A 13648-nucleotide genomic window follows, 5' to 3' on the forward strand; every position below is an offset into this window, starting at 1 on the left:
AGGTGAAAGCATCGTCCTGATTCCGATGAAGGGCCCGGGCGGGCGAGGTCCTGACCCTGGCCAATCATTACGACATGTCAGGAGCTAGGGAGTGGAGCCCTACCAGCCTTAGGCCGCTTTCTCTGGGTGGCAGCCACGTTCTCAGGGGCACCCAGGTTCTCTCTTTGGAACCTGGGAGTGGACTCGGGTGGGGAAGGCAGGGCTGCCTGGCCAGGGCTTGTTGTCAGCCCCTGTCCAAGCTTCAGGTCCAGGTGACAGCATAACATTAGCACTGCCAGTGAAATGTGTGAATAGGGCATGCATTGACTGCATTAACGAAGTTCCTCCAGCCAGCCTGGATCTTGGTTTTCATGGGCCTCGCAGGTTGCTGTGATAAGGCAGGAGAGGTCTTCCTGAGGCCTGGCTCCCCAGCGGAGACCTGGCCCATCTTGCTGTTGGTCCTGGGGGAGATGGGAGTGCTTGGCCACCGCCAGGGCCCATGTTTGAAACTGATGGGAGAGTAGGGGTAGTAGTACTTGTTTTTCGTTTTTCGGTTTATTTATTTATTTTGAGAGAGAGAGAGAGAGAGAGTGAGCCTGGGGGAGGGGCAGAGAAGAGAGAATCTCAAGCAGGCTCCACGCTGTCAGCACAAAGCCCAACTCAGGAGTCGATCCCATGATCCTGGATCATGACCTGAGCTGAGATCAAGAGCAGGGTTCCTTTTTTTTTTTTTTATGTTTATTTTTGAGAGAGAGAACGCAAAAGGGGGAGGGGGAGAGAGAGGGAGACAACAGAATCTGAAGCAGGCTGCAGGCTCTGAGCTGTCAGCACAGAGCCTGACACGTGACTCAAGCTCATGAACCGTGAGATTGTGACCTGAGCCAAAGTCAGACGCTCAACCAACTGAGCCATCCAGGCACCCCTCAAGAGCCGGCCTCTTAACCAACTAAGCCCCCCCGGGTGTCCCAAATGCTTGTAATCTTTAATTGGCATGGGAAAAATAAAGCTTGGAGAGTGAAGATTGTAGTTTTTCTGTTTGAGACTGCATTTTAAAAACGTTTTAGGGCGCCTCACAGTTGGGCATCCAACTCTTGATTTCAGCTTGACTCTTGGTTTTGTCTGGGGTGGTGATCCAAGGCCACGGGATCAGACTCCACACCTAGCGTGGAACCTGCTTGAGATTCTCGCTCTTTCCCTCTGCCCCTCCCCGCACGTATGCTCTCTCTCTCTCTAAAGTAAGTAAAATTTTAAAAAATGTTTGGTTACTCTAAACTCTACTTTGACACATTCTAAACTCTTCAACAATGAAATCCCCTCATTCACTCAGCACTGCCCCTGCAGGGTGTGAGTCCTGCTCCGAGGAAAGCCATGGAGCAGCAGACTGGGCCGCAGAACCCCTACCTTGAGGACTTGTTCTGGCTGGGGACGCAGCCCCTCTGTGATGCGCATGCACACACACACACACACACACACACACACACACACACACAGAACAGTGCAGACGATGGCTCAGGACACACAGCCACTCTTTGTGTCCTGCCAGGTGTGTGCAGGTCTCTGCTCTGCAGGGGCCTCCCTCTGTATGTGCGCACGTGGCTGGCTCAAGCTCCATCTCAGGCACCACCCCCTCCCTGAACTCCTGAGCAGAGCCTTCTTTGTTCACAAGGGCTGGAGCCCAGGGAATACAGGGCTGACCCACGTCCTAGAGCTCAAGTCCTGGGGGGAGGAGCAGGCTCCCAGGTGCTCCCAGACCAGCACACAGGAGTCCCACAGCAGAGTGAGCACTCAGAGAAAGGAACACCTCAACTGAGGCCTAAAAGGTGGACAGGCACTGACATGAGGGTCCTGGGCCAGCCCCAGCAGAGCCCTGTGGGATAAACACACAGCCTGCTGGAGAAGGGGTGGGGACAAATGCCATGGAAGACCAGCTAGGTACAGGGACAAAGGTGGGAATTTGTGTGCCTGGCACTGAGAAGACAGCCAATACTGCCTGAACAGAGGGAGGAATTAACATGGCAGGCACATCTGGGGTCAGAAGGAAGCTGGGGGCCACCTGCATGAGGATGGCCAAGGGTGACCCAGGAGAGAGGGGACCTGAGAGGAGGTGGGCCCAAAGCCAGGGAAGGTGTCTGGGTCCTGGGCTAGGCAGTACTGAGGGTTTTCAAGTTGGGTACTCCTGGGTCCACACCCCAGCACTGACTGGCTGGCTGGGGGACTCTGCTGTATTCCTGCTGAGAAGGGGGAGGCCTGAGCTGCTCTCCCCTACCCACCTTTGTGACAGGCCCTCCTTTGTGACACCTTTGCTACTGTCCAGGGAGAAGGTCGGGCCAAGCCCCATCACAAGCTGCGACCTGATGGCTAGGGAGATGAGGGGCCAGGCCTGGCTCAGCTCTCTCTTGGGGTCCCAATCACCACCCTCCCCTTGGATCCATCCAGATGCCTACTCAGCCTGTCCAACTCCAGAACAACCTCATGCCCCAGGGTCCTGGGGCAAACAGGCAGGCCCCGGGAGTTCAGGCCACCCGGGCCTGCATATGACCTCATGTGGAAAGGCTAAGCGGTGGCCACAGCACCAGCTGGGACCACTAACAGGTGCTCTGCCCTGCACCCCCACCACTCGACTGTCCACTGCCTCCGCCCTGCAGCCTACCCAGGTCCAGCTGGCCACCCTGGCCCAGCAGCTTTCCGAGGAACCAGCAGGTGAATGGTGGGTCCTGGGGCCAGCCAGGCGCAGGGAGGCAGTGCCCATGGTGGGAGGGACACAGCTGGCACAGAGCTGCTGGGGGTAGGCCTGGGAAAATAGACTTTATTGGCTCCCAGGGAATGGGAGAGCAGGATCAGAAGTGGACACACTCAGGACCCAGAGACCGGCACTGGGGAGCAAGGTGCCGGGCCTGGCCAGGCCTTGGTTTCCCTGAGGACAGACACGAATGGTGGCCTCACTGCACAGCTGCTCAGAGCCGCCCTGGCAGAGGGGTGAGAATGTGGCCCCCCGGTGCTGGCAGTGCCCTTGGCTCCCGGCACGGTCTGAGTGTGTCATCTCTGGGGCTTCGGGGGCAGCCGGCACCTGCTCCCACACCGTGCTTCACTTCCGGGCCTGTTCGTAGTTGTGGGTAAACCAGGCACAGGTCTCCTTCACAGCTGCAGAGGTGGGCGGGTGACAGGTGGTGGCAGGTGAGGGCCGAGGCTGCGCTGACCTCCACTGGAGGAGATGCGGAGGGTGGAGACCCCAGGACACCGGCAGTCACCCCTTCTGGGTCCTGCCTCCCCGACAAGGGTTTGGACGCCAAATCTACAGGGTGTCTTCAGCTCCAAGCAAGGAAGCCACTGCTTAAGGAGGGGCAGGAGTGACCCAAAGCCAAGAAGGAGGGGCTGGGAGGTCCCGAGGGATGGGGTAGGAGAGCCACGGGAGGGCCGGGGGCTCACCCTGCTTGAAGGGTGTAAACCGGAAGTCGGGCAAGTAGGTCCGAAGCTTGCCGTTACTGGCCGTCTTCTTGAACTGCCCATCTGACTTGCTTGTATCAAACTAGGTGCCCAGTCAAGGCCACAGCACAAGGGGCACCCACCCCACCAGCCTGCCCTTGAACCTGCCTTTCCCAGGGGAGCTTTGGGGACAGAAGAGCGCCCCTCCTCTCCAGCCGCCAGGCGAGAGCCATTCTGCATCCATCAGCCCCACAGCGTCCTGCCCCAGAGCCAAAGGATACAGTGACCTCCCCGCGGAAGTCCATGGCCTCCACCACGGCTTCGGCTGCCTCCTGGATAGAGACCTCATCCTCCTCGCCCACTGTGGGGAGCGGGGGGGACCAACAGCCAGGTGAGGCCTCCTCCACCCGGCCTTGCAGCTACCCAGCCCCCCGCCATACTCCCATTCCCAGCCCCAGGTGCCCTCGGCACAGACGTGGGTTCTGCCCCGGGGCAGGGGCAGTGGGGCCACAGGGTGCCCACCTGACAGGATGATGGGTTCCACCTCATCGTACTCCCGCAGGACCCAGATGAAGAGCCGAGCCAGGTCCTGGAAGTCAGACAGGGTCAAAGGACACAAGTCACGGCCACCTGGAGCCACAGGCCACCTCTCTCGGGTGGCCCTGTTCGGTGAGGGCACAGCCTGGGCTCCCGGGGGGGAGGTCTCTCCCTTTGGGCAGCTTAGCCACCCCAGCCTACCTGACAGAGAGAGTCTTATCTTTCACTGAGCTCAGAGCTGCACCCAGCGACTCCCATGGGGCCAGGCACCTATAGGGACCCAGCGAGGACCAGTGGCTGCTGCTCCAGAGGCTCAGCCTGGACCCTCACTCCTTTCTGGGGCTCCCTCACACTATGGCCTTCCCACAGCCAGCATGGCAGGCCAGGGAACGTTCTAGTAGAGAGCATGGCCCAGTCCTGCACAAACCAGTGAGTAGATGAACTGCCTCCGTGGCTTGCCAGTGCCCCACACCGTCAGGGCTGAGCCGCTGCCTGCAGATTCAGGGAGGGGGCAGGTGTCAGAGGGGACTCCACCAGCCACCCCCCAGCCTCCCCCCCCCCCCCCCCCGACCTCACCAAGCAGGCACTCACTCTTAGCCAGGTGCACCTTGTGGATGAGGCCGGGCAGCACGTGGCCGTCCTCGATGTTGAAGTTGTCGTGGGGCCCGAAGACGTTGGTTGGGATGACGGCGGTAAAAGTGCAGCCGTGCTGCTGGAAGTAGGCCCTGCAGGGTCACAGCGTCTCTTGCGGCGCTCGCCTGGGACCGCTGACCCCACCACACCCGCCCTGGCCTCTGAGGGGGGTAAAACCGAGGCCCGCAAAGAGAGGGCACGATGCTTGGGAGCTGTGCCAAGGTACCCACTGGGCCCTCCTCCCTTTTCCTGTCCGGCCTCAGCCGGGCCAGCGGGCGGACGACCTGTTCTGCACGTCGATCATCCTCTTGGCGTAGGAGTAGCCAAAATTGCTGTTGTGCGGAGGCCCATTGTGGATCTAGGGGAGCAGAGGCAGGCTTTGCTTTTCTGGCCCCGCCCCCACTGGCCCCGCCCCCCGTTGGCCCCGCCCCTCACCATAGTCTCGTCAATAGGGTAGGTGGTCTTGTCCGGGAAGATGCAGGTAGACAGGCAGGAGACCACCTTGCGCACGCCCACCTCGAAGGCCGAGTGCAGGACGTTGTCGTTGATGTGAATGTTTTTCCTCTGGCGTGGGGGTGAGGGGGGTGGGCAGGGCAGATTCAAGCCCCTCTGAATCTGCTGGCAGGACCCCAGCCCTTACCTGCTCCTCCAGGGACAGAGCAGGACACACCCTGGCCCCTCCCACGAGGGCAGCACCTGAGCCAGTTTATCCTAACTGCTCCTGGGGACAAGGCTAGACCTCCCAGCATAGACCTCCCAGCAACCATGCCCCCTCTGGGCCTGTTACATCCTAGGCAGGCAGTCCTTTGACCCCCCCCCCCCCCCCACCCTTGGGGCCGTGGGGTGGGGCCGGCTGGAGGAGAGGACCACATTCCCTAGCTCAGGGCTGGGCCTCACCCTCACAGGCTGCTGAGGGCAGGCCCGATCTAGCCCCCAACAAGGGTGGAGACAAGGGGCCCCTCCACTCCCCTAGCCCAAGGAGACTACCCAACTTTATCAGCCGGTAGCAGTGAAGCTTTGAGCAGCCCCACCCCTCCCCAGACCCCACTTTCCCCAGACCCTGGGATGAGACCGGGCATGAGATGGCCCAGACATTTGGAGGTGGAGAGGCTTCGACCAGGCGGCTTTCTTGGATGACTGGCCTGAGACAAGGAAAGCCCTGGGGTGGGGCGCCCCGGGGCAGAATCTGATCTGAGCCTCTGCCATCCCTGCGCCATAAAGACCAGATGCCCAGCAATGGTGGGTCCAAGCCTCAGGGGCGCAGCCTGGCAGGAGCAGGGCTATAGGCAGAACCTTGCTCCCCTCCTGCCCCTTCCACCACATCCCAGGCCCCCAGGTCAGACACCTCAGACCCTGAGCCCAGCTCACACCTCTGTGACCCAGAGTGCATGGTGGGCCTGGTTCAGCGCAGCTGGACCAGAGATCCTGGGAGCAGAAGGGTCTAGAGACCTGGGGGGGCTCAGCGGGTAGAAACCAACCCTATCGAAGTCAAACAGCGAAGGCTGGCTACTCTCACTTCCTCCAACCCACAGTCAACTCCATGGCTTTTCCCGTGGGGCCAAATGCCCCCACCCACCTGTACGCCCATCTGCCTCCAAAGCGAGTGTGGGTCACCGGGGACCCCATGGGGACTTGCCCCCACCAGGCTGTGCCAAGCCCTGACCCTCAGGGACTTCCTGGGGCCGACAAATGAGCATGAAAAGCCAACAAGAAGTTCCCAGTGCTCCACGGGGCCCTCTCACTTACCCAGAAGTCCAAGTTGTATTTGATATTCCGGAACAGGCCCCCCACCATTGCAGCAAGGTGGATGACGTGTGTGGGCCGGACCTTTTCAAACAGGGCTCGGGTCTGTGCAGCATCCCTGGGAGGAGCCGGGGAAGGAACTAGCACCCTGGGGGTGGGGTAACGGGGGCAGGAGTAGACAGGGCTGATGGCAGGAAAGGCTGCCACAAAGGAAAGTGGCCCGTGCAGGCGCTGGCCGGTATGAGGGTGTGGACCTCCAGAAGAGATAGGAGGATGTTTGCCTAGGAACAGAGCTGCACACACCCGAGCCAGGCCAGACACCCGGCAGGGAGGACCCAGACCAGAGGCTACCAGGCTCAGGGACAGGCCTGGCCTGGAGCTCTGGGTCTAGAGAGGGTGTGGGTGAGTATGCTCCAGGGATGGGTCCACTTACGTGAGGTCAGCATCCTTGGAGGAGACGAACACCCAGTCCTCTCCAGGCAGCCCAGCTCCATCTGCTACCACCTCTTGGATGGCTCTGCCCACCAGCCCAGAGCCACCTGTCACTAGGATTCGCACTGACCCCCCAGGCTCACTCATGTCGGCTGCACCTGTGGGGGCAAATGGTGGGAGGCATATGGAGCCCCACTCCCTGGAGATGTCCCTGCGTGGGGCACTGCCCTTGGTTAGCACTGGGCCCCAGGGCAACTGTCCAAAGGCTAGACCGGGGTTTCCTGGGGCCACTGGGACAGGATGAGACCCGCAGGGGAGGAGAGAGAGCCTGCTGGGGACCACCCGAGTCTCCCCCTCCCCGCCCCATTCCCTAGGAAGCCTTCTGCCTAGAAGCTCACAGGCCATAGACAAGGAAGAGGAGAGCCCGTGTTTGCAGTCCGGTGCCCAGTGGCAGCCAGCTGCTCCAGGAGAGCCTCTGCCAGCCTAGTTCCTCCTAGGCAGGTGGCACTTCCGGCTCAGAACTGGACAAGCCTCGGGGCGCCACCACCCTCAAGAACCCTAGCCTAGGGGCTGGAAATCTGCTCGGACCCCTACAGGACGGCTCTGACCCAGCTGCAGGGCCTGATGGCCGGCATCAACCGGAGGGGATACTGCCGCGACATCGGCTGCTCCCGACCGCGCCTACAGTCCAGCAGCAGGTCGGTGGGGAAACACCACCGCGGCCGGGACTCCTCCCACGCCCCGTTCCTCTCCCAGATCCCCGGGACACCTCCACGCCCTCGGAGTCCCCACACCCCTCAGGGTTCTGCGGCTGTCACGGAACATCGAGAGCCGGAGCCGCAGCTCGCCACGCCGGGTCCCCGCCGGGATCCTCGGCGCCGCCGCGCGGCGTCTCACCTGTGCACGGCCCCACCTGCCCGTCGCCCGAAGAGCGGCTTCCGGCAGCGGATTGAGCGTCCAGCCGCGTGCAGGGGCCAGGTGGAGGGGGCGGAACCGGGACGGACCCGACGGGCACTCCCGCGGCACTCTGGGAAATGCAGTCCCGGGGGCGCCCCGGGCGCTGCCGGGAAGTGGAGTCCGGGAACGCGCAGCCGCCTGGGAAATGTAGTTCTCGGTGCTCCGCCTCCCCGAGGCCTCAGGGGGGTACCGGACAGAGAGACCCCGTTTGCTCCGCCGGGGCGGGTGGGTGGTGGGAGAGCCGCGGAGGCCGCGTGTACGCGGGAACTCCGCAGCATCAGAAAGGGGGAGCGGCAGGCGCCCGGCCGCGGTTGCAGGACAGCGACCGGCCGCGGGCCGGCCTCCGGGGCTGAGGCGCGAGCTGCGGGGTCCGAAGGGCAGACCGCGGCCGGCGCGCTGGCCGGCGCCGTCCTTCGAGCGCCGCGGGGACGGGCGGGTCTCGGACCTCCGGGTATCGGGGTGAGAGGTCGCGTGGAGGCCCTCTCGCTAAATGCAGATATTTAACAGCAACCGACCTTGCTAACACACTGGCAAACAGAATGTGCTGTGCCCTCCGACCTTGACAACATATTATTATGAAAATATATTCCATTTAAAAAACATCCATAAATTTGGGGGCGCTTGGGTGGCTCACTGGGTTAGGCTGGCTCAGGTCATGATCTTATGGTTCCCCGGTTGGAGGGCCACCTCCGGCTCTGCGCTGACAGCGGGGAACCTGCTCCGGATACTCGCGCGCTCTCTCGCTCTCTCTCTGCCCCTCCCCTGCTCCTCTCTCTCTGTCTCTCCCTTGCACGTGCTTTTTTTTCTGTCTCTCTCTCAAAATAAATAAACTTTAAAAATAAACAAATTTTATATACCTAGAAGTCAAGAAACTATCAGAGACGGACGAATAATTAGCACTGCTAATGGGGCGCCTGGGTGGCCCAGTCCGTTGAGCTTGGACCCCAGCTCAGGTCACCATCTCCAGGATCGCTCTGCTGTCAGCCTGTCAGTGCAGAGCCGGGAGCCCGTTTCAGATCCTCTGTCTCTCTCTCTGTCCCTCCCCCACTTGCGCTCTCCCAAAAATAAAAAAAAATTAAAAAAAACAAAACAAAACATACCGCACTTCCCACACTGCTGCATAGTCATCCTATATAATTTAGTTTTCTTGTCTGCATTTCACCAGTTACTAAGTCAGATGTTATAATCAAAATTTGTCACATAATTTGTATTCTTTTGACCACAATGCCACATCAGACGGTCTTTCCTAAGTCTTTGTAGTTTTCTGGTTTTGTTTTTTTGTTTTTTAGTTTGCTTCGATTTGGAGAAACTGCTTTGCTGAGGCCATAGCAGCTGGAATTGACAAGAAAAATCCATAAAGCAGTACTTAGATTCAGAAATGGACCGAGGGTTTTTACATATCACACTCCCATACTCTAAGAGGGTTGCATATGGTAATGTATTGGTATTGCAGAAAATGCTAGCAAATGCTTTAATTCAGATTTAAAATCGTCCCCCGCTACGGAGTGTCATTTACTATCACAGCAATGCAATATTTCGTAAGCTCTTTCACATTTTCTGATGCTGGAATATTATAAAGAAGACAAAAAATAGCAAATGACATCCAATTTACAATTCTTTAAAAAAAAAATGTTTATTCATCGTTGAGACACAGACAGAGACAGAGTGTGAGCGGCCGGGGGGCAGAGAGAGAAGGAAACGGAATCCGAAGCAGGCTCCAGGCTCTGAGCTGTCAGCACAGAGCCCAATGCAGGGGCTTGAACTCCTGAACCGTGAGATCGTGACCTGAGCTGAAATTGGACGCTCAACTGACTGAGCCTCCCAGGGCACCCCTATTTACAACTCTTCTTGGTAGTATAGTTTCATCTGTAACAATCAGAAAATCATTTCTACTAAAATTACATTTGGGCTTATTTTTGTGAGAATGTTCTCCTTGGTGGTCATGCAAACATTTTTGTTTCTTGTTTCCATTTCACATATTTATGGGAATGTAACTCTTGTGTGTTTCATGTTCTGTTTCTGTCAGTTTAGAAAAACACTTTCTCTAAAAGTAAACAATCCATTTTAAAATTCCGTTTGAAAGTGGAATTATCAACCTTAGCTCTCTTTAGGGTTCGGTCAGCTTTACAAATATCAGAAACAACCAATAACAGTTCATATCAAATCACTGAGGCAGCACGAATTCAAAACTGATCTTTTCTAGGAAAGACAGTCGGTTCTTGTGAGCACCTTTTGTGTGCCTTCTCTCTTAGAGCTTCCACATCTGTTCAACGCCAAACCTAATTCCTTTAGTGTTTAGCCCCAGATCCCGGGATGTGTCTTAGGCAGGGAGAGATTCAAGGTCAAAATCGATCCATATTTCATCAAGGTGTTCTATCTCTGGGCTAAATCAAAAAACACCCTGATTTTGAGTTATTTTAAGGAGTATTAACAGCACGACTGAGGCCACACCTCAAGCACAGATAAAACGATGCTCCATAGATGACACAGTAATACATCTAGTTTTCCAGCCTAAGTTCTGGCTGGTTCACCTTTTTCTATACTAACCATTTTATTTCCATTTTCTTAGGTTTGCCTTCAACAATCTTTTAAATCCGTGCATATGATTCAAGGTTTTTTATTTTTATTTTTAATTTTTTTAACATTTATTTTTGAGAACCAGAGAGAGAGCATGAGTGGGGGAAGAACAGAGAGAAAGGGAGATAGAGAATCGGAAGCAGGCTCCAGGCTCTGAGCTGTCAGCAGAGTCCAACGTGGGGCTCGAACCCGTGAACCCTGAGATCAGGACCTGAGCCGAAGTCAGATGTTTGACTGAGCCCCAGGTGCCCCCAAATTCAAGGTTTAAAAAAAAAAAAAAAAAGCTTTTCACTTAAGTCAAAACCTGAGCCACTTCAAAATGAGTAACATCGGGGCGCCTGGGTGGCGCAGTCGGTTAAGCGTCCGACTTCAGCCAGGTCACGATCTCGCGGTCCGTGAGTTCGAGCCCCGCATCAGGCTCTGGGCTGATGGCTCGGAGCCTGGAGCCTGTTTCCGCTTCTGTGTCTCCCTCTCTCTGCTCCTCCCCCGTTCATGCTCTGTCTCTCTCTGTCCCAAAAATAAAAAAAAATAAAAAAAAAAATGAGTAAAATCAGTGAAATACTTATCAAGTTTTCATTTTCATTTTTGGAAGTTCATCATTATAGATAATACACATTGGTTGTTGGGGTGTCTGGGTGGCTCAGTTGGTTAAGTGTCAGACTCTTGATTTCAGCTCAGGTCATGATCTTACAGTTTGTGAGTTCGAGTCCCGAGTTGGGCTCTATGCTGACAGCATGGAGACTGCTTGGATTCTCTCTCTCCCTCTCTCTCTGCCCCTCCCCTGCTTTCTGTCTCTCTCTCTCTCTCTCTCTCTCTCTCTCTCAAAAATAAAAAAAAAAATTTTTTTTTGAAGAGCAGGATATCTGTGGGTTGTACAGGGGAAGTTGAATGGTGGAGGCACTTAGGTAAGGAAAAAGGTAACCTAGCGACTCAGATCTTTCTTGCTTTCCTTCCTGTTCCAATCTGGGATTTTAAGAGTACCCAGAAATTAATGCAGGATTTGCAATAGTGGCTGAGGAATATTTTGCAACATCAATTCATATTTGTCTTAAATCTACATATATGTACGCATAGATGAAACATGCATTTGACTTAAGGAAAGGACTGGGAACAAGCAAAATACGGTTTTAGGGATTGATTTAAAAAATTATTGAGGGCAAGTAGATACCACTGGCACCGATACGGTTGGAGAAAATAAAAGTGAACGAGCCAGAAATGTTGGCCAAAAAAGCAGGAGCATTTTTTGTGCGACATGTCATGTCACAGGGAGACCTGACTTTAACTGTACTGATCATAATGACATTCTCTAGATCAAACACAGTATTTTCTGGATCTGCCCAAAGCTGAAACGTCTTGGAAAACCACATCACATTTGACCTTGTCATCAGCCTTGGACATGTGATAGGAGTGCTGACTATGGGCTTCACATATATTTAATTTAGATACTGGAAGGCTGAAGACCTAAGCAAGACAGCGGAAGGTTCCCAAAGAGCAAATCATGGTCCCAAGTGGCAAACAGAGTTACTTTTTTTTTTTTTTACCTTTTTTTTATGTTTATTTATTTCTGAGACAGAGCATGAGTGGGGGAGGAGCAGAGACAGAGGGAGACAGAATCGGAAGCAGGCTCCAGGCTCTGAGCTGTCAGCACAGAGCCTGACACGGGGCTTGAACTCGGGAACGGTGAGATCATGGCCGAAGCCGAAGTCAGACGCCCGACCAACTGAGCCACCCAGGCACCCCAATCTTGTCCATGTTTTAAGAGAGCCAGTCCTGTCTCCACTCAGGCATCTGTGAGGCCTTGTCCTCCGGGAAGCTTTCCTTGCCTTGCTGAGGGGGCCCAGGGGCACAGCCCCTTTACGAACTTCTGATTGTTACAATTCCCTGTGAATCCTCTGCTCCCCGCATCTCACCCCTTGTGAATATCGTCCTTCCTCAACTTCCTTCAGATTTTCTTTTGCTTCCAAAACCTTGCTCTAGCTGGGCTATTATGATAGTCATCACAACCCAGACGTGGGCTTAGGGTCCACCTTGCAATGCAGGGAGGGGGCAGCTGCCAGCCGCTAAGCAGAGGGTGGGTCTCTGAGGCAGCGTGACTGGTCCCCTTCCATGGCGTTTCTCATCTGCCACTAAGTTCTCATGGCAACGAGGGCTCTGCAGCCAGACTCCAGCATCAGAGAGCTAGTCTGGTGGGGGGGGGGGGGGGCGGGCAACAGGAATTAACTCCCGCAGGAGCCTGGTAAGCAGAGGCGGGTGGCCCTCCCACAGTGCTAACCCCCCAGGCATCCTCACAGTGTCCTTCCTGGGAGCCGGGCCTGTACGAGAAGCCATGCAACCCCAGCGAGGTTTTGGATGGAATTGAGATTAAGCATATGCTGTTTCTTGGGCGCCTGTGCTGGGTGAAGGTGGCATTTCTGGAGGCCTCAGCCAGGACAGCCCCCACTGCCCCTGCAGATCCAGGAAAGGCTCTACTCCCAGCCAGCCTCCCTCTCCTCTGCGGGGAGCCCAGGGTCCCACTGACCAGCCCTGCTTCACGGGTCCCCCAGGCCTGTGCTGAAGGTTGGGAGAGGTCTGGCTCTGCTCTGACCCCTTAGCTTCAACATCATCCTATTTCTAAGTCTCTTTGAATTCTTTTGAAGTCATCTCTACCCCCAACGTGGAGCTAGAACTCATGACCCTGAGATCGAGAGCCACATGCTCTATAGACCAAGCCGGCCAGCCAGGCGCTCCCTAAATCTTTTTGTTTGTTTGTTTGTTTGTTTGTTTTTAAGTTTATTTATTTTGAGAGGGAGGGAGAGAGTTTCAAGCAGGCTCCTTGCTGTCAGCACAGCGCCCAGTGTAGGGGTTGAACCCACGAACTGTGAGATCATGACCTGAGCCGAAATGAGGAGTCAGATGCTGAACTGACTGAGCCACACAGGCGCCCCCCCCCCCCCCCGCCAAGTCTCAAATAGGGATGGGGGGGGGGGTTCTGTGCAGTCCTCCTTTGCTGGCCAGCTGACAACCTGCATGGCGTGATTACATTGTGTGTAACCTCCTATGTATCATGAGGCCATCACTTCAAAGTTTACTCACACACCTCCACTCACTGTGGCTGCAACACTCATTTCTTTTTTTTTTTTTTTTTTGAGAGAGAGAGAGAGAGAGTGCGTGGGGGGAGGGCAAAGGGAGAGAGAGAATTCCATGCGAGCTCCGTGCTCAGCGCAGACCAGGATGTGGGGCTTGATCTCATGACCACAAGGTCGTCACCTGAGCTGAAATCAAGAGTTGGAAGCCCAACCGACTGAGCCCCCCCAGGCGCCCGTCGTGTCTTTTCAATACAATTACTCTCAAGACACTTTTCTCCGATAGGACAGTGTGTACAAGGGCA

The 13648-nt window shown here is 55.9% G+C and overlaps 1 protein-coding gene across 1 annotated transcript; it reads right to left on the bottom strand.

Moving 5' to 3' along the window:
* Window positions 1-2765: 2765 nt before the first annotated feature.
* Window positions 2766-7775, bottom strand: GFUS (GDP-L-fucose synthase). The gene is made up of 11 exons (XM_019435184.2): window positions 7645-7775; window positions 6749-6905; window positions 6319-6433; window positions 5008-5136; window positions 4857-4930; window positions 4531-4664; window positions 4367-4431; window positions 3925-3991; window positions 3684-3763; window positions 3406-3505; window positions 2766-3120 (listed from the first exon to the last, which is right to left on the bottom strand). The coding sequence occupies exons 2-11, from the start codon at window positions 6892-6894 to the stop codon at window positions 3065-3067; spliced, it is 966 nt and encodes a 321-aa protein (XP_019290729.2). The 5' UTR covers window positions 6895-6905; window positions 7645-7775; the 3' UTR covers window positions 2766-3064.
* Between the last annotated feature and the right edge of the window lie 5873 nt (window positions 7776-13648).

The sequence above is a fragment of the Panthera pardus genome, unplaced genomic scaffold (assembly GCF_024362965.1).
Source record: "Panthera pardus isolate Hobbes unplaced genomic scaffold, ASM2436296v1 HiC_scaffold_7, whole genome shotgun sequence".
Lineage (NCBI taxonomy): Eukaryota > Metazoa > Chordata > Mammalia > Carnivora > Felidae > Panthera > Panthera pardus.

Bases quoted from the DNA above. Each gene is read 5' to 3' on its own strand.
- GFUS (XM_019435184.2), bottom strand. From the start codon at position 6,894: ATGAGTGAGCCTGGGGGGTCAGTGCGAATCCTAGTGACAGGTGGCTCT. The intron at 5,137-6,318 runs GTAAGTGAGAGG...CCCCCACGCCAG, and splicing joins AATACAACTTGGACTTCTGG to AGGAAAAACATTCACATCAA. The intron at 4,931-5,007 runs GTGAGGGGCGGG...CTGCTCCCCTAG, and splicing joins ACCCTATTGACGAGACTATG to ATCCACAATGGGCCTCCGCA.